Raw genomic sequence first — 25,125 nt, 5'->3', positions numbered from 1 at the left:
AGGTCGCCAATCCTCAGCTGCTTCTTTTCATTCTGGGCCATCTCTAACTTTCCTCACGTGTGTGTGTGTGTGTGTGTGTGTGTGTGTGTGTGTGTGTGTGTGTGTGTGTGTGTGTGTGTGTGTGTGTGTGTGTGTGTGTGTGTGTGTGCGTGTGTGTGTGAGATGACACCTATCGTAGCATAAGTTAAGACTGTCTAAGAATATATGGGATAACTCTGTTCTGTGTCTTCTTCTTTTGTAAATATTGTATAACTTTTGCCGCACCCCATAAATTCCTTGCTTTCCCTGCTGTACATTTGCAATAAATCCCTGACTGTGCCACATAACATTCCTCACTTTGTTAAATAAACGTGCCTGTTAGAAATGCACCCAGCTCATTTTTGTCTTTTCCTCCATTGGTCTAGCATGGTCCACACCTTAGTTTAGCCAGGACGTCATGCCCCAAAATTAGCTACTTAGCCAATGTGTACTTGGCAGCTCCGCTCGGCTGAACCTGACACGGTAAGTAACTTATATAACACAAGTACGCATCAAGGGCACGATTCCCCAATGTGGCGATCACATATTCGTTGGTAAACGGTGGTCAGAGGACCCTGGGTCACATCGTCAAGTTATTGACATTCACAGTCAATTAGCAACCTGCTGCAACACAAACTTATTTGTGTGCAATGGCCTATTATTCCCAGTGAGTCCAGAGAAGAACCAGGAACAACCCCTACCTGGTGGTTCCCTCACACCAATATATATATATATATATATATATATATATATATATATATATATATATATATATATATATATATATATATATATATATATATATATATATATATATATATATATATATATATATATATATATATATATATATATATATATATATATATACATACACTAGCGATACCCGTGCACATGCACGGGATAGCAGTACAACATAGCTTGTAGCAGACGACAGACCGTACACGGGGAATGACAAAAATACGCATTGTGCAAAATGCAAGTGGTACTATGGAACGCCAAGACTTCCCAAACATTGTCGGCATGTCCGCTAAGTGCCACGGCAATTTCATAGGGATCGTGTGATGGCAAGCCAAGTTTTTAGTGTGAAAGCTTGGTATTATAATATATATATATATATATATATATATATATATATATATATATATATATATATATATATATATGCATGTGGAAACATGCAGTGGAACAAACACTCTGCCAATCCCCGTTGGACACAGTCCTTCCCAAAGTTTCATCTCCAACAAAGAGACCTTGATTCAGTGACTGTCCAACAGATAAAGATTATCTGGTGGTCATCATCATCATCGTCATCATCATCATCTAAACAGAGCCACTGATCCAGATTTCAAGCATATTTACCCTCATCAGGATAGCATACCAAAAAAAAAAAAAAAATCAAACCATGATGACCACATTTGTCGTTTATACATCAGACACACCTCCTGACTCTTATGGTGAGCACCGCCATGGATTATATCTCGCAGGGTAAAACCACATAATCCGCAAAGAACAACCATCCGTCTGCCACCCAGATGATTGTTCCCGCTAATGTAAACCATTCAACCGATGCTCAATAGTGTAGGACTGCAGTCAGTCCAATGGGGATCAGGGGAGTGCTCCTCACAGTCTGCATGTTTCGATTTAACCACCAATCACATCATGTCTCTTCAGGTTGAATGTTTGCATTAGCGGGAACAATCATCGAGGTGGCAGATGGATGGTTGTTCTTTGCGGATTATGCGGTTTCACCATGCGAGACATAATCCGCAGCGATGCTCACCATAAAGGTCAGGAGGTGTGTCTGATGTAAAATCAATGAAGATGGTTATCAATGACTAGATATTTATTGGTGTGCCATCCTGATGAGGGTAAATAAGTATGAAATCCAGATTCGTGGCTCCGTTTGTTGTTTAACTGATGTTAACCATGTAATCTTTGTCTGTTTGATAGTCACCGAGCCGAGCCTTCTCAGATGGCGGTAGCGCTTTGGTGTATGACTGTGTCCAATGGGGATTGGTGGAGTGCTCATCACACTCTATATGTTTTGGTATGCACGCACGTGTCACATTAGTGGTCCAGCTCATGCAAACCCTCTGAACCACAGGTCTAAATTCCTCTGCGAATGACCAAACGACTTTAACATCACAATACAAGCAATGTTGCACTCTGGCCAACTGTCACCTTCAAAGCTTAATTGCTCTTCCATGGTTGTCCCGCTTTTGTTTCAAATTCTTTCCATTTTAACCAATGTAGAATTGGTCAGTCTCTACATGTTGATTGGCAAACTACTCCCAATTTGTTGCCAGTTGAGATCCTGTCCTTCAGCCTAGAAATTACACTATGGATGGTGCATTGAGCCTTGTACACAACACCGATCCATGTGCTGCGGTAATACTGCTGTAATGCAGCATAGAGCCTTGTACGTTACACCTTTTGGAAAGTTCCAGGTAGTACAACAGCATACAGTGTGCAAACATATCTGGCTCCTTCCATTCTGCCATTTTGGTTATTTTAGGCCATGGAGTTAGGAGTCGAACAATTGGAATTAACCATGCTGAGTAAAATAACTCCACAGGTCCATCCCTGACACTTCCTTACCTGCATGACTTGCAGTGGGTTGCGATGTTTGGACTTTGCTTGCCTTACATCCCTTTCTGAGTGTTCATCTTTCCAATGCGCAGTTGATTCACCAGAGCAAGAGAAGCAGGTACGAGCATTGCACCCAAGACGCAACAGAAAGTGCATTGTGTGCAGGTCCATGGTGCAGAACATGAGTGCTGGAGGAAAGGCAGTGGCATGTCCTGTTACAGTCTGGTTCAGGTCTGCTCCATAGTCACAAAGTAAGCAGACCATAGCCAGATCTTGACGACGTACAGCCACCAACAGCGGTGGCAGTGGATCCAGACCAGGTTCGGCCCCTGCAGATAGTAGCAGCCGGGCAGCGTGTTGATCACCTTTTGCTACAGCAAACATCAGTGGGGTCATACGACGGTCTTCGTAGTGCAGCGAGCGATCTGGAGATAGGAGTGAGTTTGCGGATAGCCCAGCACTCAAAAGCATAGCGAGCAGGTCATGGTGACCATTTGCAGTTGCCAGGTGGACGGGACTCAGCCCACTCTTCTGAATTATCTCTCGACAGGAAACTGGGAGAAGCAAGGACACCACACTGACAAAGAAAGATCATTAGAGGGGATGGTTTGAATAACAACAATCATAGTAATTGTGCCTTAGTGCGTGGAGCACTCATCTGCTTGGAAAAAAAAACATCAAATAAAACTTGAATTATTTGATACAGAATCTTAATAATACTTTCTAGTTGAAGACACAACAGCTGTCAACATGAGAAGTGTTGACGCAGAGCTGGGAATACTTACAAAAGTGATGTGGAAGACTTACTGCATATGAGAGTGTTTCATGCAGCAGTCCTTTTGAGTACAACTGAACACATCATCATGTACCATGCTCTACACAGAGCATCGGTTCTGCCAAAGCAGGTTATTGGCTGGGGTTACACTCCTGAATGGGTCGGCACTCCGACACAGGAATTCAGGGCAAGAATTTGTAATTTCATCAGTGTGCTGGTGATAGCTCGTCAACTCTTAAAGGCCCTGTTACAGCTTGACGATTTAGCCAGCGTATGCCGATGTATGAAAAATTTGTCTAAAACGCTGGCACACGTCGAATACATATGGGTAAGTTTTGTATACATTAAGAGCACGCTGGCATACGTCGTCGTACGCCGAGCTGTGAGACAAATTTTCCATTCTAGAAATTTTTCGACATATGACTCACACATTCCGCATAACGCTGGCCATAAGTTGTAGGAACGTTACGCGATCGTTGACACACGTCCACACACGTTACTTGTAAGTTACTCATAAGTCAAAACACGTCGAGGTAATGCTTAGCGTCAGTGTTCCAGACTCCCTGGTTTTTTTTCTTTTTTTTTTCTTCGGTATGACGGTGATGTTGACACTTCGATTTCTAGTGCGGTTATAATATAATATAATTAATAGGCTGCCGCTCAACGATTCAAATCATAACCGCACTAGAAATCGAAGTGGCAACATCACCGTGATGCCGAAAAAAAAAACCCAGGGAAACATCACCGTGATGCCGAAAAAAAAAAACCCAGGGAGTCTGGAACAATGACACTAAACATTACCTCGAGATGTTTCGACTTATGAGTAACTTACAAGTAACGTGTGTCGACGTGTGTCAACGATCGCGTAACGTGCCTACAACTTATGGCCAGCATATGTGGAACGTGTGCGTCATACGCTGGCATACGTCGAAAAATTTTCAACATGCTGAAAATTTGTCGACGTACTCGGCGTACGACGACGTATGCCAGCGTGCTTCAGTGTGCTCTTAGCGTATACAAAACTTACCCAAAACGAATTCGACGTGTGCCAGCGTATTCAGCAAATTTTTCATACGTCGGCATACGCTGGCTAAAACGTCAAGGTGTGACAGCGGCTTGACACTTCGATGTCTCGTGCGGTTATGATTTGAATCGTCGAGCTGCAGCCTTTTAATAGGCTATGCCACGTGATCGTCGGCGATACGCTGCCGCGCTATGCATAAGTTAGACTATCGTTGGGCATAGGTTGTGAACACCGACAACACGCTCAGCATTCGTTGGTATAAGTTATCTATATGTTATCGAAACTTTCTGTGTACGTTACTAATACGTTATGCATTCGTCCAACTCGTTATGAATAGGTCCAAAACTGGAAAAAAAAAAAACATCAATAGTTCAGCGTACGCCAGCGTTTTACATACATTTTGATACCTTGCCATACGCTGGCTAAAACGTCAAGGTGTGACAGGGCCCTCACGAAAGACACCGTAGGATCTTTAATGTCCATTAACTAATTCCGGCTGATGGGACACCAGGTCTCACATCCATCCAAGGAATGGCACATACATCGATGAATCGCCCTGCCTGCAAAACTCCGGGACGACAGTTCATAGCTGTGTTGGGATTCAAACCCAGGTTAGACAGCTCAAAACCGAGTGAGCCCAAAAGAACACATGGTGTTTTCGTATGTCAAAACGAAAGGTGTAAAAGGCTTTTATGAATGTGTCGTGAAACAGGTGAGCTGGTGGTTGTAATCAAGTGCTTTAAAAACAGGCCGTGGTGTTCGTTCGGAATATCGAGGCCGAAAGGAAATTTTCCGATTTTGGCAGGAGACAAAAAGAGCGGTCCATAGTTTGATGTTAAGTAGTAATGAAAGAAAAACATCCTGAGAAATGTAAATGTAAAGGGACATGTAGAACCTGCCTTCTTCTGCTTCTCCTTCTTGCATATGACAACTTTGCTGCCAGGTAGCTATCATTTTGTTGGGGCACAGCTGTGTCGGTGCTGTGCCCTGATACCAGTACACTTGTACTCATTTCACCAACCTCAGATGGATGACAGGCTGAATCTACTCCAGCTGGTGTTAACTGAGCAGCCAACAAAGCTCAAATTCAGGACACTAACATCCCAATCCAGCCATCCTAACCACTAAGCCAATACCAGGCTATGGAACTTGCTCCAAGTGTAGGAATAAGGAGACTAATGTGCAATTGATGCCTAGGCCTTTGACACCAATACAAATTTTCATTGCGGACCCTAGGCATTGAAAAGCTACATAAATCGAACAAACAGTTTGAAATGGAGCACCTCGCCACCATTAGAGCATTTAAATTTCATCAGATGTGGCAATTCACGTGAATTGTTGCTCCCAGCTTGCCGGCTCAATGGCAGAAGATGCCATTTGTAATTTTGCCGCCTCCATCCCCATCCCGTTTAGAATTCCGTGTGGGCACGAGCAACTTGCTAGTAAGGAGAATATTCTTTGTTCGGAAGCAACATAAGGTTATGGGGTAGCATCATTGGTTGAGGGTGTAGCTGTGCCGCTGATGCAATGCCCTCCGCTGGTTTGGGTCGGAAATTGTTGCTTGGCCATGGTGCCAGCGAAAGCTCACCTACTCTTCACGGAGGACACCATGGGATCTTAAACGTCCACCAACAAATTCTAGCAGATGGGATTCCCATTTAGCTTCCATCCGAAGGATGGCACACCCGTTGATGAATCACCCTGTCTGTTAAAAACCAAGATTGCAGTTTTTAGCTTGGCTGAGATTCAATCCCAGGCCAGACAGGTTGGAGGTGAATGTGTGTACCTGGAGGCCATCCTGTGAGAAGTCATGAAGAAGAGTGTTTTCTGAACCAAATGCACATCATTGCAAGACCTTTTTTGGGGAAGGACAACGATAACACAGGTAATTTTTTTGCTCCCTTCAGTGGCAGTTGAACATTCCATTTAATAATACCCATCACACTCTTTATGCTCATATATGGAAACGTTTCTGAAAATAGCACGACAATTCACCACTCTTGGATGGTTGTGAGGTTCACTCAACCGTGTCCTGATGTAACTCGCCGAAAGATGCGGCCAAAGTAGGAACATCACGAGAAGTTATGCACCAGAGATATGGCAATCATGATAATGTGAATGGAAGGTACAGTTAAAAACATGATTAAAATCCAGGGATGGTTGTTCGTTATCATGTTTCAGGGAGATTGTCAGAAATCATGTTTTTAACCGAGACATCAATGATGCTCTTATCGCACTGAGTTGCAGCTAAAGGAATGTCCTGACATTGCCAAGCAGTGCATAGACGTGCCATGTGTGATTAAAATGTTTGTTTGCATAGTAAGCGGAGAAAAATGTGACCTCGTGTTAAAAATGCTATTCTGAAGATCGCTCTTTGGTTGTGACATCATAAAAGCAAATGTTAAGCTGGAAATAACATGGTGTTTTGAAAACTTAAGACTTGTGCATCAATCTTACAGATTTCAGGTTGAATGACTTCATTTTCTCTGCTTTGTGGTGACGACTGAAGCAATATTAATCATCATACTACTACTACTACTACTACTACTACTACTACTACTACTACTACTACTACTACTACTACTACTGCTACTACTACTACTACTACTACTACTACTACTACTACTACTACTACTACTACTGGTACTACTTCCTCAATGGCCCCAATTATTCCCACCTTCACATGGGATCAGCTTGGGAAAGTTTTAGATTTGCTGATTGAGGTCTGCTCCATAGTCACACAATAGGAAGACCATAGCCAGATGTTGGTGATGCACAGCCACGAACAGTGCTTGCTTGCAGTGGATCTCGGCCCGTTCGGCACATGCTAACATCCAGATGATGTTCCGATCATCTTTTACTCCTGCAAACCTCAGTGGGGTCACCTTCATATGGAGACAGGAGGGAAGCCAACACTCATAAGCATGGTCAGTATGTCATGGTGACCATTTTCAGATGCCAAGTGGACGGGACTGAGCCCACTCTTCAGAATTAGGTCTCACCAGGTAACAGGCAGAAGCTCATCTATCAGACTTGTCCTCATACGTATCATCTCTATGGCTTCAAATGTAAAGCCTATTGCCATCGTTTACCTTCTAATTTCCGACACCCAGGTCATCTAACCTTCTAAAAGTCTCTTCCTTAGGACATACTGCAAGATTTTTGCCGGCACTTTCCTTGTACATTGATCACACTTATTATGCCCCCCCCCCTCAAGGTGTCATATTTGCCACACGGTCCTCACTTTTATTACCATCCACTATCAAAATGTGCTCAGTGAAACAATATGATGCTGAATGTCAAAGGAAGTAAGGAACTTGTTCATCAAAGAGGTGAGTCGTGATCATGAGACTTTGCTTTGTTCTGGCTTTTGAAGCTTCGAGATTGAGGCCGAGTCGAGTGGCATAACCCATTAGCATGCTCTAAGCTCTTATCAAGAACCTACCTTCAGTGATGAATATCCTTAACCCTGTGACACTGATGGTGGACGATTATGTTGTTTGGGCCGGTAGGACGTCTTAGAGGTATGTGCACTCACCTTTGACCTGTCCAGCCTGGGTTTGAATCTCGACCCAGCTATACAATGTCATCCTGGTGTTTCGCATGCAGAGCAAGGCACCAATGTGTGCACTGTCAATTGGAAGGATTTAAGGCCACACGACCCACCTGCCAATACTGGGGGGCATTGGTGGATCATCCCATGGTGTCTTTTGCGGAGATTAGGCAACTTAATGCCAGCATCTGGCCAAATGTCAAATTGCCACCAGTCTAACGTCAGATCTGACCACTCAGTTCTTGAAACACTCGTCTAGAATCGTTGCCTACGGCGAATCCCATGAGAAGTCGAGAATAATTGGGGCCATTAAAAAAGCTAGAAGATATATTGTGGTATGATAAGAATAATTGCTCACTCTTCACAGCCACTCTTGGAGGCAGCATGCAATGGCAGGAGACCCTCCATGGTAGGAAGGTTGGGGTCTGCTCCCTGCTGGAACAGGAACACTGCAAGGTCGCCATGCCCATTTTTGCATGCTTCGTACAGTGCCGTGGCTCCATCCTTTGCCTTTGTGTTCACATGAGCACCTACAACACAGCAAAAGAGGTTTTTTTTTTACTGGGCTTCAGGGACTTCCATTTCAACAAGAACTACAAACAATAAACATCAAGGTGTGAAAGATGATATAATTATTCACTACAAAGAGAAAGGTGTCTTTAGTGATGTAAGAAGCATTAACAACAAAAAAAGATGAAATAAAAACCAAAAAAGAACGATAAGGGGAGGGTTGTCACTCAGTCGCTGCGCTGCTCTTACCCCGTGATACGAAGTGCTTCGCAATATCCAAGCACCCGCACTGCGCCGCAATGAAGAGAGGCGATACCCCAAACTTGTTTCTGATGTCAAGTCGCGCTCCATTTGCCAGGAGAATCTCTGCTAGTGGGAGGCTCCCCTTAGAAACAGCCTCATACAGAGGTGTGTTTCCAAGGTGGTTACGGGCATTTGCTTTTGCACCGTGGCTCAACAAGATTCCAGCAGCCTTAATGTTTCTTCCTTCACACACTGAAGACATGAGGTGTGGAGGCACACACCGGTAATTGATACGTCTCAAAATACCGCTTGTACCTGGGAGTAGCCGTATTAAAAAATGAATGCACCATCAACTAGTCTATCTGTCCAGCTGGCAAGGGTTGGATCCCAGCTGTTTCAACCACCGAGTGGTCTTCATCCAGAACTGAAGGTTTAAGTACCAAATGCATATCACTCGGCACTCAAAACAAAATGAAGACCACTCGATGGTCGAAATGTCAGACTTGAGCCTTGCCTGTGTCGTGAATTGGGGTATTTTTTTAACGTGTTTTGATTTCAAAACAGCCTTTATACCTTTATAGAGAGGCGTTTCAAGTAGCTCACTGTTGCAGTATTCGGTTGCAGAACCGGCTGCCAGCAGCATCTTCATGCACTCCGTTTGGCCAGCGCTGGCAGCCAGGGACAACGGGGTGTCGTTCCCTTTTGAGCGGCAATTAACCATTTCTTTTTTTTCTGTGGAGAAATGTAGTTAATAGAAGGCATTGTCAGGTGTGGCATATGATGTCGTGTTATAAAACTCTTCATTTCTTGCTAAGTTGAATGATCAAGCAAAAGTATTCACCCCATACCAATAATGCCACCTTTCGATGAATTATGAATTATGTAGAATCAATTTTTCCAAATTATATTTTTATTAATAACTGAACAGATCAAACTAAACACTGTTGTCGTTGTCGGAGGTTACATGTCAGGAATACCTGCAAAAAACACGCACCAATCAAAATTCACTGGTCATAAAAGTATTCAATCCCTTCGGTCAGTGTTTGGTGGAAGCACCTTTTGCAGCAATGAGTGCTATGAGTGTTTTTGGGTCGGTCAATACCAGCTTTCCATGGTGAGATGGTGAAATCTTTACCCATTCTTCACGTGAAAATTGCTCTAGTTCGGCCAAGTTTGATGGGAATCGTCGATGAACTGCAATCTTCAAGTCTCGCCAAAAATGTTAAATTGGGTTGAAGTCAGGACTTTGACTGGGTCACTCAAGAACATTTATTTTCCTCTTATTCAGCCACTCCAGTGTGGCTTTAACTTTGTGTTTCAGATCATTGTCCTGGTGCATTGTGAATCTCCTACCCAGTTTCAGATTCATGGCTGACTCGAGCAGATTTTCATCAAGGATTCTCCTGTATCTGCACCATCCATTGTCCCTTCTATCCTGACAAGTTTGCCAGTCCCTGCTGATGAAAAGCAACCCCATAACATGATGCTGTCACTACCATGCTCAACAGTGGGGATGGTGTTGACTGGGTGATGTGCAGTGTTCAGCCTGCGTCAGACGTAATGTTTTAAATTTAGACCAAAAAGTTCAATAATAGTCTCGACTGACCATAAAACCTTTCTCCACATGCCTGCAGTATCATTAAGGTGTCTTTCTTATAAACTCCATACGAGCTTTTAGAGACGTCTTTTCAGGAATGCCTTCCTTCTTGCCACCTGTCCATAGAGGCCAGCTTTGTGAAGGGAAAGGGATTTTGTTGATTGATGAACACTGACCCGCATCTCGGACATAGAGCCTTGCAGATATTTCAGTCATTGTTGGATTTACATTGACATCCTGAACCAGTTTCCTGCTTGCTCAGCTGCTGAGTGGTATGATACGTCTTCCACTTCTTATTGATGGATTTCCCCATACTCAAAAGGACAATGGGTAACTTTGAAATCTTCTTATAACCCTCTCCTGAATGGTGTTTCTCCACCACTTTATGTCTGACTTCTTCAAAAAGCTCCTTTGGTCTTCACGTTTGCCTTGTTGGTTGACCAAGTGAGTTACACCATAAATCTCTTCAGATAAGTGGGGAGCTTAATTTTTAAGTTAAACCACTTATTACACACAGGTAAAACCCATTACACTTATTTTTTTTAATCTTTCAAACAAATAATTTTCTCCTGAAATGATTTAGGGTTTAATTAGGCAAATGGTTTGAATCCTTATGCAACTGAGAATCGTCTGATTTTCTCTGTTAATCTAACGTATTCACATTTTATCTGAATTATTTAGCTTTATCACTTTAGACTCGTTTGTGAAGACTCGATGTATTAAATTTGATTTGAGAGCATCATTAAATAAGCTCAGGTGGTATCAAAATGTGAAAATTTTGGAGGGGGATAAATACATACTTTTGCAGGACACTGCATATGTGTGTGTGTGTATATATATATATATATATATATATATATATATATATATATATATATATATATATATATATATATATATATATATATATATATATATATATATATATATATATACACACACATCACATGTGTTCGTATATTTGATGTATGTGCAGTGCCTATAGAAAGTCTGCACCACATTTCAAATTTTTCACCTTTTGTTCCCTTGTACCCTGGAATTAAATGACATTAATTCAGACTTTTTCCACCTTTATTTACACATCGTAACCCACAACTTCCAAATGAAAAACAAATTCTACAAATTTCAGAAAATTAATTAAAAATACAAAACTAGAATATCTTGGTTGGATCAGGTAAATAAAGGTGGAAAAAGTCTTCTTTAATGCAAATTAATTCCAGGCTATAAGAGAACAGAAGGGGGAAATGTTGAAAGGGGGTGTAGACTTTCTATAGGTACTGTAAATGTGGTTGGTTTGATATCCTCTCCTCTTTGGCTGCCCCTCCATTCGAAGATGGTTTGTTATATAATGCAGATTGTTTGAGATGACCAATCATGTTGTTGTTGTGTTTGCTGTCATCTGTCCTGAACAGTGCAGTGTGTCCCAAAAGTAGTGCAGTGATCTGTTTGTAGGATCGCTGCGCCTGCACAATTGAATTTCCATTCATAAAGTACAGTTCAACAATTGCAACATGTTCTTGATCTGCCCATCTACTGTTTCTCCAGGGTTAGAGCATCGATCTGGGGGGAGAAAAGACAAATTACATTGTTAGGCATTAGCATTTACAAAATAGTCAAAATCAAAATTGCTACACTACTTTTGGGACACCCTGTACATCTTATCTGGACAGGAATGGACTGGAAAAACTTTCCCTTTACTTTCATTACCCTTTCTTTTTTTTATTTTATTGAGGGACGACCTCATGTGTGATTCGGAATTGCTGGGAGTGGGTGATATTGCGTGATTCCAGTTTGTGGGCCTAAGAACACCTTTCAGGAGGATGCGGAGACAACGAGTGCTCCCTTTCCATGCAGCTTCATGAAGTGAGTGCAGACCATTGGGCAACACCGAGCCCAAATCGATCCCTTCTGCTTCTAGGGCGTATAGTGCTGTTGAGTCGTCCTGCCGGATCGCCCTCCACAGTGGGTTCATTTTATTCAGCCTGTCCCTGCACCACACCATACATCACACACACACACACACACACACACACACACACACACACACACACACACACACACACACACACACACACCTTTGCTTTTTGGAAGAGTATAGGCCAAATTTACTCGTTTACTCAGCATATTGGGCAAGTTTAAAATTATTTCTAAGAGTTGAGCTTGTGTATGGGATTGAGTCCCCTTTTCCTAAAACCACTGCTGGTCCGTCAGTCTGTAACCCCTTGGAATCCTCATCCCAGCTAAGCTATGATGCTTTCTCATGGTGTTGCTCAAACAGAACTACCATTATGGGAAATTTACATATTATGAACATTTGAAATAGTGGTGGGGTCCAGCGTCCAGCGTCCAGGTGGTTGATGTGGAAGAGAAAGACTATTGGAAAAATATAGGGAGAGGAGAGAGGGGGTTGGGGTTGGAGTACAATAAAATTCTGCAATGGTTGTGTATGGAATATATATGACTTGTACATTACAGGCAGAACTCTACCATGACAACTACAGAAGGAAACCGAGTATTATAGTCTATAAGGGAAATCCATATTTTACATACTCCCAGGGAAAGGGGGGCTAAATGTTGACAAATTTGAAAATTGAGAAAAGGAAGTGCAGTGAAGATGATAACAGGGTGAAAGGGGTTTTTTGTGTATACAGTCAAGGCTCATGGAAGAGTGAGAACAGATCAGGATGCAAGAGAACAAAAGGAACAGTATAGAGAAAGAGAGGGGGGTGGATACACCAACAGCAGGGTTGAAGGACAAAACAGAGGGAGATTTGGACAAGCAATGTGTGGGGCAGGGGGCGGGGGTTGAGGGGTGGGAGAACATGCATGGGGTGGACAGGATGGATACAGAAGGAAAATCTCAGGAAGGAAAACTGGAAATTTGGAGGGAGGTGTGCTTAGGGGTGGGGGAAATGTGAAGGAGGTGTGGTCTGCGATGGGAAAGTGATTGGCCCATAGACTCAGCTTCAGCATGGGAGATTCCAATAATATTGAAGGCCTTGGTTTCCACATCATCAAGGTGAGCAAAGTGTTAGGCAGGTGCACCAGCGCAAAGTGAGGAGCACTACTCCATCAAGCTGTGGATAAAGGCTTTGTTGGTGGATAGGAGTTCAGGTGTGCCAAGGAAGGACTGTGGACGACGGAGGATAATTATCAGTCGGTGACTGGCTTTGGAGGCCAGCTTTGAAATGTGGTTTGCATAAGAAAGATCATGGCTGATATTGAGATGCAGGATTTATATTCACTCAACTTCCTCAAGAGGACAGTTAAGAAAGAAGATGGAAAGGTTGCCAGACTATCCTTTCAGAGAGAGAGAGAGAGAGAGAGTGAGATTTGTCAGGATTGAAAGACATATTACAAATGTTTCACCATCTTGTGGTTTTTTCAAGGCCTGATATGAGGGAAGAGGCTGCAGCCTGTCTATCTTAAGTAGATGTCATGGTAGAGGGTGTAGTCATCAGCAAATATATAAAGGGAAAATTTCCAGAGATTCAGAGACATCGTTGATGAAGATCAGGAATAGGACTGGGCCCAGAGCACTCCAGCCTTGGCAGGGAGAGGAGATGAAAGGATTCCATTGAGAGCAACACGTTGGCTATGAGAGTAGAGGAAGTCAGCAAGCCATGTATGGAGTTGGCTTTGGATGTCATAGGCAGAGAGTTTGGAGAGCAAGGCAGGATGCCAGAGTATTGAAAGCTCGAGAAATGTCTTGAGAGACAGCCCTGAAAGATAGTACATCACGTCTGACATTGAGGGCCTCCTTCCATTCTTAGGAGAGTCGGAGCAGCAAGTCCTGCAAGGTTGAGTGACCTGGTCTGAATCCATATTGGTGATCTGAGATGAGGCCATTGGAGAAAAGGAACGATTTAATATAAACTGTGATGATGGATTCCATGACCTTGCTGATGATTGGAAGTAAACTGAAAGGTCTTTAGTTAAGAAGATCAATTTTTGAATGTTTTTATGTAATGCAGTGATGTTGGCTGATTTACAAGCACATGGAGTATGTCCAAGAGCAAATGATAGGGTGAAAAGTGCAGAAAGAGAAAGTGCAAGAGCAGCAGAGCAGGTTATTAGGACATGTGGGCTGATGCCATTGCGGTCCAGTTGCAGAATCAGAGTCGAGGGTTGGCAGAAACGTGTCCACCTTCTTAGCTGCAAAAGACACAGAGTCCAGGAGCAGTTGGGTATGACTGAGAAGTATGGGTACCGAGAGTGAGGGGTTGGGGACAAAATATGCTGAAGTGCCATGGCTGGTGAGAGAGGTACCAACACCCAGCCAATTAGCATGGTGACAAATGAAATCCCCAAATAAGAGGAATAGAGTTGGGATAAGTGGTTATAAGTTGGTCCATGTTGTCTGATAGAGATGAACAGTAGATGGGGTCATCACTGTGAGGAGGACGTTTCAACACAGCCAAACACGAGATGGGAGCAGAGGGGAAGTCACAGCCAAAGGTAGTTCTGGGGTTTGGGAAGTATAAAATCAGTACAAGGGCAGTGGGAAATTGAGTTATTTATGTAAAGTGCAACTCCACTGCTGATTCAGGCCTATCAAATTGGCGGAGACAATAGCCAGGGAGAGACACTGAGAAGTCAGGTATGTCCTGTGGGAGGACTGATTCTATTAAAGAGATGATGTCTGGTTTATCAGCAGTGGTCTGGATTGAGAGACCTGTCAGATTGAAGCAGAGACGTTTGATGGCCACATAGTTAGGGACAGGGGAGCAGGTGTTCGGAGGGTGCAGGATTGCGTGTGCGATAAGTAGCTGCCCCTTCTCCAAAAAAAAAGTGAGTTCTCTCCCACTTACAGGGGAATTCGCACATTACGTTCATCCAAGCCCATCCCTCGGAGCACTGCAGTTCGAGCAGAGAGTGGTAGGCTCTTGACAGAGGAGTCTGAAGTGAAGGCCCACTGGGCCGGTTACTTTGAGCGGTTGTACCAGGCTGATCCCCCAGCTGTCGAGTTGGACGTCAAGGATGTTACAATCCCTGTTGCTGACCCTCGAATCAACTGTGGTCCACCTTCGCTTGTGGAAACACAGGCTGCGGTGAACCAGTTGAAACAGGGCAAAGCTCCAGGGATCTGTGGTATCCATGCCGAACTTCTCAAGGCTGGTGGAAATGCTGCACTCGTGTCGTTGCATGCAGTTTTGTGCTCTGCCTGGAACACAGGCATCATCCCAACTGACTGGAAGAGGGGCCTTGTTGTCCCTCTCTGGAAAGGGAAGGGTGATCGCCAAGACTGCAACAACTACCGAGGGGTGACGCTGCTCTCAGTGCCGGGCAAGGTCTTTGCTCGGATAATTCTTGATAGGGTTCGCTACCATCTGCTTGAGCACCAGCATCCAGAGCAGTCAGGCTTTACACCAAAGAGGTTAACGATTGACCGTATCCTTGCACTTCGTGTCCTCACCGAACGCAGATGAGAGTTTCGGCAGGGGCTGCTTGCAGCCTATGTTGATCTCTGTAAAGCGTTCGATTCAGTGAATCGGGATGTCCTCTGGAGGATTCTTGGTCTTCGTGGGGTGCCACCAAAACTGATCGATCTGATGTCTGAACTCTACTCTGGTACTGAGAGTGCTGTGAAGTGTGGTGGTACCATCTCTGACTTATTTCCAGTTGTTACTGGAGTTCGTCAGGGATGTGTACTTGCCCCCACACTTTTCAGCACTTGTATGGACTGGATTTTAGGGAGGATGTCGGAGAGATCAAGTTGCGGTGCATCGTTTGGGAATGTCAAGATCTCGGACCTTGATTTTGCAGATGATGCAGTCATCTTTGCGGAGACTTTATACATCCTCTTGGGGGCCCTCGAGGTGCTGAATGAGGAGTCGGAGCTGTTGGGATTACGGGTTTCTTGGGTCAAAACTAAGATCCAGGCTTTCGGTGACATCTTGGATGCTGCTGTCCTGTCTGTGTCTGTTTGTGGTGACGATGTTGAGGTCGTGGAGAGATTCACTTACCTTGGCAGTGATATTCATGTCTCTGCTGGCTGCGAGTCAGAGGTCAATAGACGTCTGGGTCGGGCCTGGGGGGTCATGGATTCACTGGATCATGGGGTGTGGCGCTGCCGGTACCTGTGCGGGAGGACGAAAGTCCGAGTCTTCAGGTCCTTGGTACTTCCAGTCTTGCTCTATGGGTGCGAGACTTGGACTCTGACCAAGGATCTGAGATGGAGACTTAATTCCTTTGGTACCAGGTCTCTTCGGAGAATCCTTGGCTATCGCTGGTCGGATTTTGTGTCCAACGAGCGGTTGCTGAGAGAGACTCGGATGAGATTTGTTACCTGCATAGTCCGTGAGCGTCAGTTGCGGCTGTATGGACATGCGGCTCGTTTTCCTGACGCTGATCCTGCTCACCAGATTCTCTCAGCGAGGGAGTCTCATGAGTGGAGGAGGCCAGTGGGCCGACCACGTGCCTCATGGTTGCAACAGGTTGACCATCATCTCAAGGAGATGGGGATGGGCCTGGCATCTGCCAGGGGATGGCCAGACGGAGGCCCCTGGAGTACCGGCGGAAAGTGGACGAAGCGACGCGCTGTTCTGGCACATGCTCCCATACCTGACCTGACCTCTCTCAAAATTGTGTTCATCACCTATCATACACAATTCTGATTATGACAGTGCAACAAGAGACTCGAAATTTAGTTAAGGTCAGAAATATGTTGTCAGTCTGAAATTGGCATTGGGTTTGTACTCACTCGTGGGTCAACTCTCCCGTCCGAGCCCACAGCAGGGCGAATGGGCTGTCTGGGTAGGGCGGTTTGTGTGAGCATGGTGTGGGTCTCGCTTCATGGTCACGCGCTCGCTCCCCTTCTCCAACACCAGAACACCGTTCATTCCTGGCCAAAAATGACAGATCATCAACCTTCCATTAAAGGAACACACGTAAAAAAACAAAAAGGTGTTCCTTTTCAATGTTTCAGTCAAATAAAAAAACATGACAGTCTACAGACCGTTCGACTTGGCCACAGTGGAGACGACGAGCAAACGCACGGTCTGTCGATCCCAGGTGCGAGCCACCAAGGGGCGCACGCTCGCGGAGTCCTCCCCATTCCTCCATTCTCGTACCGGAGGACTCTGTTCCTCCTGAGTGCCTCTCCAGGCTCTGCTCTACGGCGATGGCAATGAGCTCTTCTTCCCCGATGTCTCCACACAGGTCGTAATCCTCTGCGCTCAGGCACGAAGCTGAACGTCCTGATGCCAGCCCGGCAGACATCCCTGTTGCCACGGACGGACAGACAGACGCGCTTGACTAATTGAGCCAATTGCTCTCCAGGACTCATCCAACCTGGACTCAGAAAGGTGCGACTTGCATTTAACTTTACGAAGTGCAGGAACTGAATTTTATACTATGCCATGAAGGGACCATGTTGTACAGGTTGTACAGGACCATACATGTTGAAAGACTTTCATTTTCTTCAATAAAAGTTTTTCTTACGTATTCGTACGTTTTGCAAAATATGAGGCTGAGAGGGTAGTGGGTTGGGGGGAGGGGTGAGATTGAGAGAGATCAGGGTACTCCTGGGGGGTTGGGAGGTGTCCAAGCCTTCAAAACCCTCCCCATCCCACAACTCCTCAACCCCCCCCCCCCCTGCTCTGAACCCCAACTCTTTGTCCTCCCCTCCCCTTCCCCTCCTCCCACTCATAAAAGCACAAGGGCATTCGTTCATTGATCATCACATATTTAATATCACGTCACCACAATCACCGAGTTTGAAGTTTTCTTACTTGGAACCGTCTGATCATTACTCGTTAATAAATGTCTATCTCAGTATTCTGGTGTATTTTGACAATCTCTCGAATAGGAACAAACCAGATTTGTTAAAAGTAGATAAATAAAATAAAAACCCACTTTCAAATCCTACCAACCCGAATTCCGTCGCCTATAACTTTCCACGTATGTTTATTTAATTCACATAACATGTGAATTACATGTCCATGCACATGTCAAATACAGTTTGTTTATAAGTCCTGTATTTACACACTGTATATTCAACCTTGACAACTTGGGCAAAATCCAAAGGTTTTTAGATTAAAGACTTCAACAATTAATCATAACTATTTCCTTTCCTATGCATTATGCAAACATACCTTTATTTCATGAAAAAGAGATAAGTTGCTCAGTCTTTAAATGTACACCATAGGCCTGAGGACTATAAGGAGCTACGAAAATGGTGGCGATTTGATTTTTGAGGTTGGAGTTGTGGGTGGAGTCAGGCCAACAAAGCTCCGCCCTCGACGGACAGACAGACAGAGGGACAGAGCTAAAGAGTGACAGACAGACTGGTGGAGGATATATATATATATATATATATATATATATATATATATATATATATATATATATATATATATATATATATATATATATATATATATATATATATATATATATATATATATATATATATATATATACAACGCCCTCCATAAATATTGGAACGATGTCCAAGTCAAATTTGTCATGATTGTTACATACTCAAGAAATTTGGATTTGAGATCAAAAGATGAATATGAGGCACAAGTGCAGAAGGTCAGATTTTATTTGTTGGTATTTCTCTGCATATATGTTTTACCATTGAAGAACAATAGCACTTCTTATTTTCAGTCCCCTAATGTTAGGTATTCTTATACCTACAGGTACTACACAGCCAAATTTGTCATTTTGTGTACATATATATGTATATACCAAAATGGGGTCTTTCTCACCCAATAAATCGATAAATGCAACACGGCATTAAATACCATGTGGACATGCGTACCACTTCGCCTCTGGATAAATTCCCCTCCCCCATTGTTCCTTAAGTCTGCACGGAACAAGCCCTTTCCCAATTCCTTTCTCCTGACTTCCTTTTCCCTTCCTCCCCAGCTCCCAAAGCCTTTTCACTCCTATCCTCCCCCATTCTTATATTTTTGTCAAAACTTTCAATTGTAAACTTCCCAGCTCCCTTTTGCATACGTAATATGAGGATGAAGTCTTAAATCCTGCCTCTGAAAACGAAACTTTATGGAATCCTCATTTGTTCCTCTTTTTTTCCCCCACCAGTGGAACCAACTTCCACATTCTGTTCAATCTCATTCTTCCCTTCAGGTTTTCAAGACAGCTATTCACCACCATCTCCGATCATCCCCCATCCAAAACCATGATCTTTTTGACACCCGTGAAACCACTCCCAACCCCTCCCCCTCACCCCCCCACCCAAAAAAAAGATTGCTTCTGTATACATATTGTCCACTCCTTACGTTCCCCCCACAACCTCATTACCCACATCCCTTGTTTGTTCCTCTCTGACTATTTTCTCCCTCGGCCCTGCTTTGGCATTTCCCCCTTCTCTTTCTGCTGTTCCTTTTGTTATGTTGCATACTGATCCATGTTCTCGCACTTCCACAAGACTTTTTTTGTATACCTTGTCGAGACTCATATGAGAGCGAACACACAACGCACAGCGGGGGGGGGGGGGGGACGTGAGACAAGAGGGGCGGGAGTGGAAAGGACAAAACAGTGGGGAACAGAGACATTAGGAGATCTGTGGAAGGGAGAGGGATGGGGTGGGGAACATGAGGAATAGAAAATGGAAATTACAGGGACTTTCAGGGAGGAAAGAAGGGAATTTTAAGGAGGTGGGCTTGGGTGGATTATTGGGAGTAGAAAAGATCGAGGATTTGGATGGGGGATGATAAGAGGTGGTGGTGAAGATCTGTTTTGAAGGCCTGGAGGGAAGAATGGGATTGAATAGAGTGAGGGAGTTTATTCCAAAGGCAGGGAAAAAGAGGAATGAAAGAGTGAGGGTGAGCAGTGATTCGTGATTTTGGTAGTTTTACCAGAAGGGTGATGTTGGCGGACCTTGAGCGCCCTGTGGAAATGTGGTGGGGACAAATCGCAGAGAGAGCAGGGGAGGCGAGGCTGGAGAGGAGACGGTAGAAGACAGAAAGACCACCGACCAACCTGCAGTGAGAGGCCCAAAGACTCAGCCTCATTGCGGGAGATGCAAATGATCTGAAATGCTTTGGTTTCCACAGTGTGAAGTTGAGAAAGGTGGGAAGCACGAGCACCAGCCCAGAGGGGAGAGCAGTACTCCATCAGGCTGCGGACAAAAGCTTTATCAGTGGTCAGGAGCTCAGGTGGGCCGATGAAGGACTTTGCACGATGGAGGATTCCCAGTCGGCGACTGGCTTTGGAGGCGAGGTTTGAAATGTGGCTTTCCCAGGAAAGGTCATGGCAGATAGTGAGACCCAGAAGCTTGAAAGAAAGGACTTCTTCCAGAGGATTGTTGAGAAAGTGGAAGGGGGTTTTCTAAATGGTCCTTTCGGAGAGACATCGTGAGAGTGTGAGATTTCTCCAGATTGAAAGACATGTTCCACGTGTTGGACCAGTTTGTGATTTTATCCAGATCTGCAGTGAGCGAAGAAGCTGCTGCTTGCCGGTCTGAGGGATGACAGATGGTACGGCAGAGGATGGCATCATCAGCAAAGAGATATGGAGGATTTTCCAGAGAATCGGAGAGATCATTGATGAAAACCAGAAAAAGAACAGGGCCCAGAACGCTACCTTGAGGAACTCCAGCCTGGACAGGAAGAGGGGATGAAGGAACTCCATTTAGGGCCACACGTTGACTGCGTCAGGAGAGGAAGTCTGCGAGCCATGAGTGGAGATGGCCTTGGATACTGTGGGGGAAAAATTTATATTAATGTATTTTAAATTGCAACAAATGGAGTTTCAGAAATGTAACTTTTATGCTGCAAATTGAATTGGCTGTCATTTCTGGCCAAAAGACTTTTGCCCGAAATGATAAGAAATGTGTTGTTCTGGAGCAGAGTGACCGAGCTGATAAATGAACCTTTGCTTAGAAAATGTACGAAGTGGCTTTTTGTCTAAAGGACACGTCTACAGTCTGGGTGAATATCGCCCAACCTCTCTCTCATGCAAGTATAAAATGTTTTGAAAGGCACATTTTCTGAGTACGAGCACGTGAGGAAGTATAGTTTCTCAGTGGCTCGTACTCCTTGGAACTGACCAAGTACCAAGTTAGAATAAGACTCTCTGATGTAATGAAGAAGTGAATTGAATCGGGTTGGTCTAACTGTTAACTAAGTAAGAATAAATGAAATAGAACCAAATAATATTGCAAACAAATGGGGATTTTTTTTAAGTTCATTGTACAAGGGTGAGAAGTGTATGGTGTATAATTAGGAAATAAATTGTTTCACAAGGAAGGACTTGTGTGGACATCAGTTTTGTCAGTGTCGATGGGGTTTTTTGTGGGATTTTATAATCAAATCGGACAAACGTTAAACTCTGTCTGATGTCAAATAGGATTCCACAATCGGCCAGTTAGAATCCTTCAGGAGGACAACGATCACAACAAGGTGGGTTAAAAAAAATCCACATCAATACCATAGGAAGAGAGTTTGGTGAGCAGAGCAGGGTGCCACACGGTGTCAAAAGCACGCGATACGTCTTGGGATATGGCTCTGATTTCATGTCCGACATTGAGGACATCCATCCATTGTTGAGAGAGCAGAAGCAGCATATCCAGGGTAGAGTGACCTGGTCTGAAACCAAATTGATGATCGGAAATCAAGCCCTTGGAGAAGAGGAAGGATTTAATGTCTGAAGTGATGATGGATTCCATAACCTTGCTGATGATTGGGAGAAGGCTGATTGGTGTGTAGTTGCAGGGATCTGTTTTTGCACCTTTTTTATGCAGGGCAGTGATGTTAGCATATTTCCAAGCAGATGGCAGATGACCTTGGACAAATGAGAGGGTGAATAGAACAGAGAGAGGATGAGCAAGAGCAGAAGAGCAAGTTTTTAGGACATGTGGGCTGATGCCGTTTGGACCGGTTGCAGAATCTGAGTCGAGGTTTGACAGCAAGCTCTCCACCTTGTCAGGAGAAAAGGACACAGAGTCCAGGGACAGTTGGGTGCGACTGGGTAAGGTGGGTAGAGAAAGCGATGGGTTTTGGACACAAGATTTAGCTGCAAACACTGAGTTTAGGCATTCAGCCTTTTCACGTGCTGTATCAGCAGTGCGGCCATTTGAAGTAAGGGAGGGATGGAGGGGGGACATACACCAGAAGCAGATTTGATTTGATGCCACCAGGATTTTAAGGAGGGAGAGAAGTTTGAAAGTTCAGACTTAGTTCAGACTTAGTTCAGACTTAGTTCAGTTCAGACGTGGGCCAGTGGGACCTACCTTGCACCTCCCCCCCCCCCCCGTGACAATTTTTCACTGATACCACAGTGTTCATATATATCCCAAGTATCAGAAAAAATATTTTCCCAGAAAAATAACTCATTTGCACTATGCTTTATTAAGCTGTTTCCATGGCAACCAATCAAAAATAGACGAATCTCACAAAGATCGGCCAGATGTCAAAATCTCTGTGAAATGTAAACATAAAATCACAAAATTGATGGAAATTTAAAGCTTATACAGTTTCGTATTAAAATGTATTTTGGTTATGCTAATTAGCTCATTTGCATATTTATTACATTTGACTTAAAGACAATAATTCCCACAAAAATGCAAGAATTTCCATTTTCTTTCCTTGTAATTACCACACATGTCAGTTTTTTGTCAAAAAAATATCACTTAAGTGTTGCCAGATTCAAGCCAGGTTGGCAAAAAATATATTAAAATTTTTGAATTTTTTTAAAGTCGGCTAATTTGCATAAAATACAAAACACAATGAATCATTCGAAAATCATGCGAAATCAGATTAATCAATGGAATTAATTACCTGGGCCTGATATAATACATAATTGCGACTTATGATGGCTGTTTGGTGTTTAAGGGAAACATAACTATTTTCTGTTTGAGTAAAAGTAGTGGAAATAATTTTAAATGCATTGATATGCTAATTAGGATCCGCCATTAAGGAAATTCTCATTTTCGTAAATATCTCAACTTCTGGTCCATGGAAATTTGTAAATGAGGATTCTACACATATGTTTCGAGGGTCAAGGAATACAGTGAACATATTTCCTTTGTTGTCAGAGATGTAGAATAATGTTTGGATCGCTTAATTACATGCAAAATGGAAACAGCTTAATAAAGCATAGTGCAAATGAGTTATTTTTCTGGGAACATCTTTTTTCTGATACTTGGGATATATATGAACACTGTGGTATCAGTGAAAAATTGTCGTGGGGGGGTGTAAGGGGGGGGTGCAAGGTAGATCCCACTGGCCCCCAGCCTATTGAGATGAGAAAGATGTTGTTTTCTGGCTCTCCTGAGGGTAGATACACACTTGTTCCGAGCTTTATGGATGGAAATGAGATTACCCTCAGTTGGGTTTGCTTTCCATGAGGCAAAGGCAAGTTGTTTCAGGACAACTGCCTCGCCACAAGCTTCAGTAAACCAAGGGCGGGAGGAAGGGTAGGACAACTGAAGACGAGAGGGGATAAATCTGTGCATGAGGGAAAGCAAGTTTCTTTGAAAGAATTCCCAGGATGAGTTGATGTTGGAGAAAGTAGTGATAAGAGACCAGTCTATAAGTTTGATGGCTGCTTGGAGACCCTACCAGTTGGCTTGAGTGAAATGCCAGACTCGACGGCGGTGAGGTGGTTCTCTGATGACAGCCAGAGAGATGTCCACTTTGACAAGGACGTGGTCAGAAGAACCGATTGGAACGGAGGAAGAGCAGCAGATATTGTCAGGGAAATTTGTCAAAGTCAGATCCAGAAGAGATGGAGTACCATTGGTTGAGATCCGGGTCGGGAAGTTGACCGATTGAGTCAGTCCCAATGAGTCGCAGAAAGCTTTTGCTGAGGTGCCATGACAGGTGAGAGAGGTACCTGTGGTGTAGCCTGCGGGCATGCAGGGCGGGGCATGATGATGGGAGGAGGGGTCGGCGTGGTCATCGGGTCTGCAAGGGATATAAGGTGTGCGCGCCGCCTGAGGCGTTGTAGTAATGCTGGAGTCGCCCGGCTCGTGAGTGTGCTGAATACGCAATAAAGGAGAGCCGCGGGCAAAGTACGCCCGCGCTCGCGCTTGTGCAACACAGCCCGGCTCGACTGTTCCCCCGCTCGTGTCTCCTAAGCATCTTCTATTCAGTACACCACAGTTGGCTGACGAGGATCTTCGGATCGGCGTGTGCAGGGCGGCAAATAACCCGTGCAGTTCCAGGCTACGGAGCCAGGGGTCTCGCCAGCACGAGCATGGCAGAAGGTCGGGGCACGGCGCATGGGCACGTACCCGTGTTCGGGGGAGATGAATTCGAGTTGTTTTCTGAACAGTTGGGTTGCTACTTTCGCGCGAATGATGTAGATGATGAAGAAAAACGCAAGGCGATCTTGCTCGCCTCGCTATCAACGGAGCACTACCGGCTGCTGAGTGATTTGGTGGCTCCAAATAAGCCCAGTGATGACGGGCTATCGTTTCAGGACATCGTGGCGAAAATGAAGACCCACTTGGCGCCAGAGAAGTCGTTGCATCTCGCGCGGTTCCAGTTCGATCACCTCGCTAAGGGTGGCAAGGAGCGCGTTGCAGACTTCGTAGCATGGGTGAAGCATTCGGCTGTGCCTTGCAAGTTCACGACAGAGGAGCGTCCGGCATGGCTCAGAGATCGTTTTATTTCTGGTCTGCGAGACGCAAAGATGGTAGCAGCCATCCTGTGGTTGACCGACATCACATTCGACTCGGCGGTCGGGACTGCTTCGTCTGTCGAGCAGACACTCACGGATGTCCGCACCATCGCTGGCCAGGACGTAATGAGTAGCTCCAGCTGGGGCATGTCGGCTGATCCCGAGGTCCACGCGGTGACCGCGCAGGTGCCGCAGGTCGCGCAGCTCGGAGTCCGCGC

At 44.5% G+C, this 25,125-nt stretch overlaps 1 protein-coding gene across 9 annotated transcripts in view; it reads right to left on the bottom strand.

Moving 5' to 3' along the window:
- LOC147011705 (uncharacterized) overlaps window positions 1–25,125 on the bottom strand; it is a 55,107-nt gene that overhangs the window by 8,290 nt on the left and 21,692 nt on the right. For 8 of the 9 annotated variants that reach the window (XM_085858218.1, XM_085858217.1, XM_085858211.1 and 5 more), the window contains 7 exons: window positions 17,271–17,535; window positions 17,016–17,156; window positions 12,122–12,300; window positions 9,289–9,447; window positions 8,722–8,967; window positions 8,321–8,492; window positions 2,620–3,187 (listed from right to left, as the gene is read on the bottom strand). In XM_085858218.1, coding sequence (XP_085714344.1) covers window positions 2,620–3,187; window positions 8,321–8,492; window positions 8,722–8,967; window positions 9,289–9,447; window positions 12,122–12,300; window positions 17,016–17,156; window positions 17,271–17,533 — 1,728 coding nt within the window. In that variant the 5' untranslated portion in view covers window positions 17,534–17,535. Of the gene's footprint in view, window positions 1–2,619; window positions 3,188–8,320; window positions 8,493–8,721; window positions 8,968–9,288; window positions 9,448–12,121; window positions 12,301–17,015; window positions 17,157–17,270; window positions 17,536–18,408; window positions 18,429–25,125 lie in introns of those variants that run through there. The other variant, XM_085858219.1, reaches the window with a different exon arrangement.

The sequence above is a fragment of the Eptatretus burgeri genome, chromosome 15, assembly GCF_056783735.1.
Source record: "Eptatretus burgeri isolate ZD-2024b chromosome 15, Ebu_testis_v1, whole genome shotgun sequence".
Lineage (NCBI taxonomy): Eukaryota > Metazoa > Chordata > Myxini > Myxiniformes > Myxinidae > Eptatretus > Eptatretus burgeri.
This window is presented reverse-complemented; position numbering and strand designations above follow the sequence as displayed.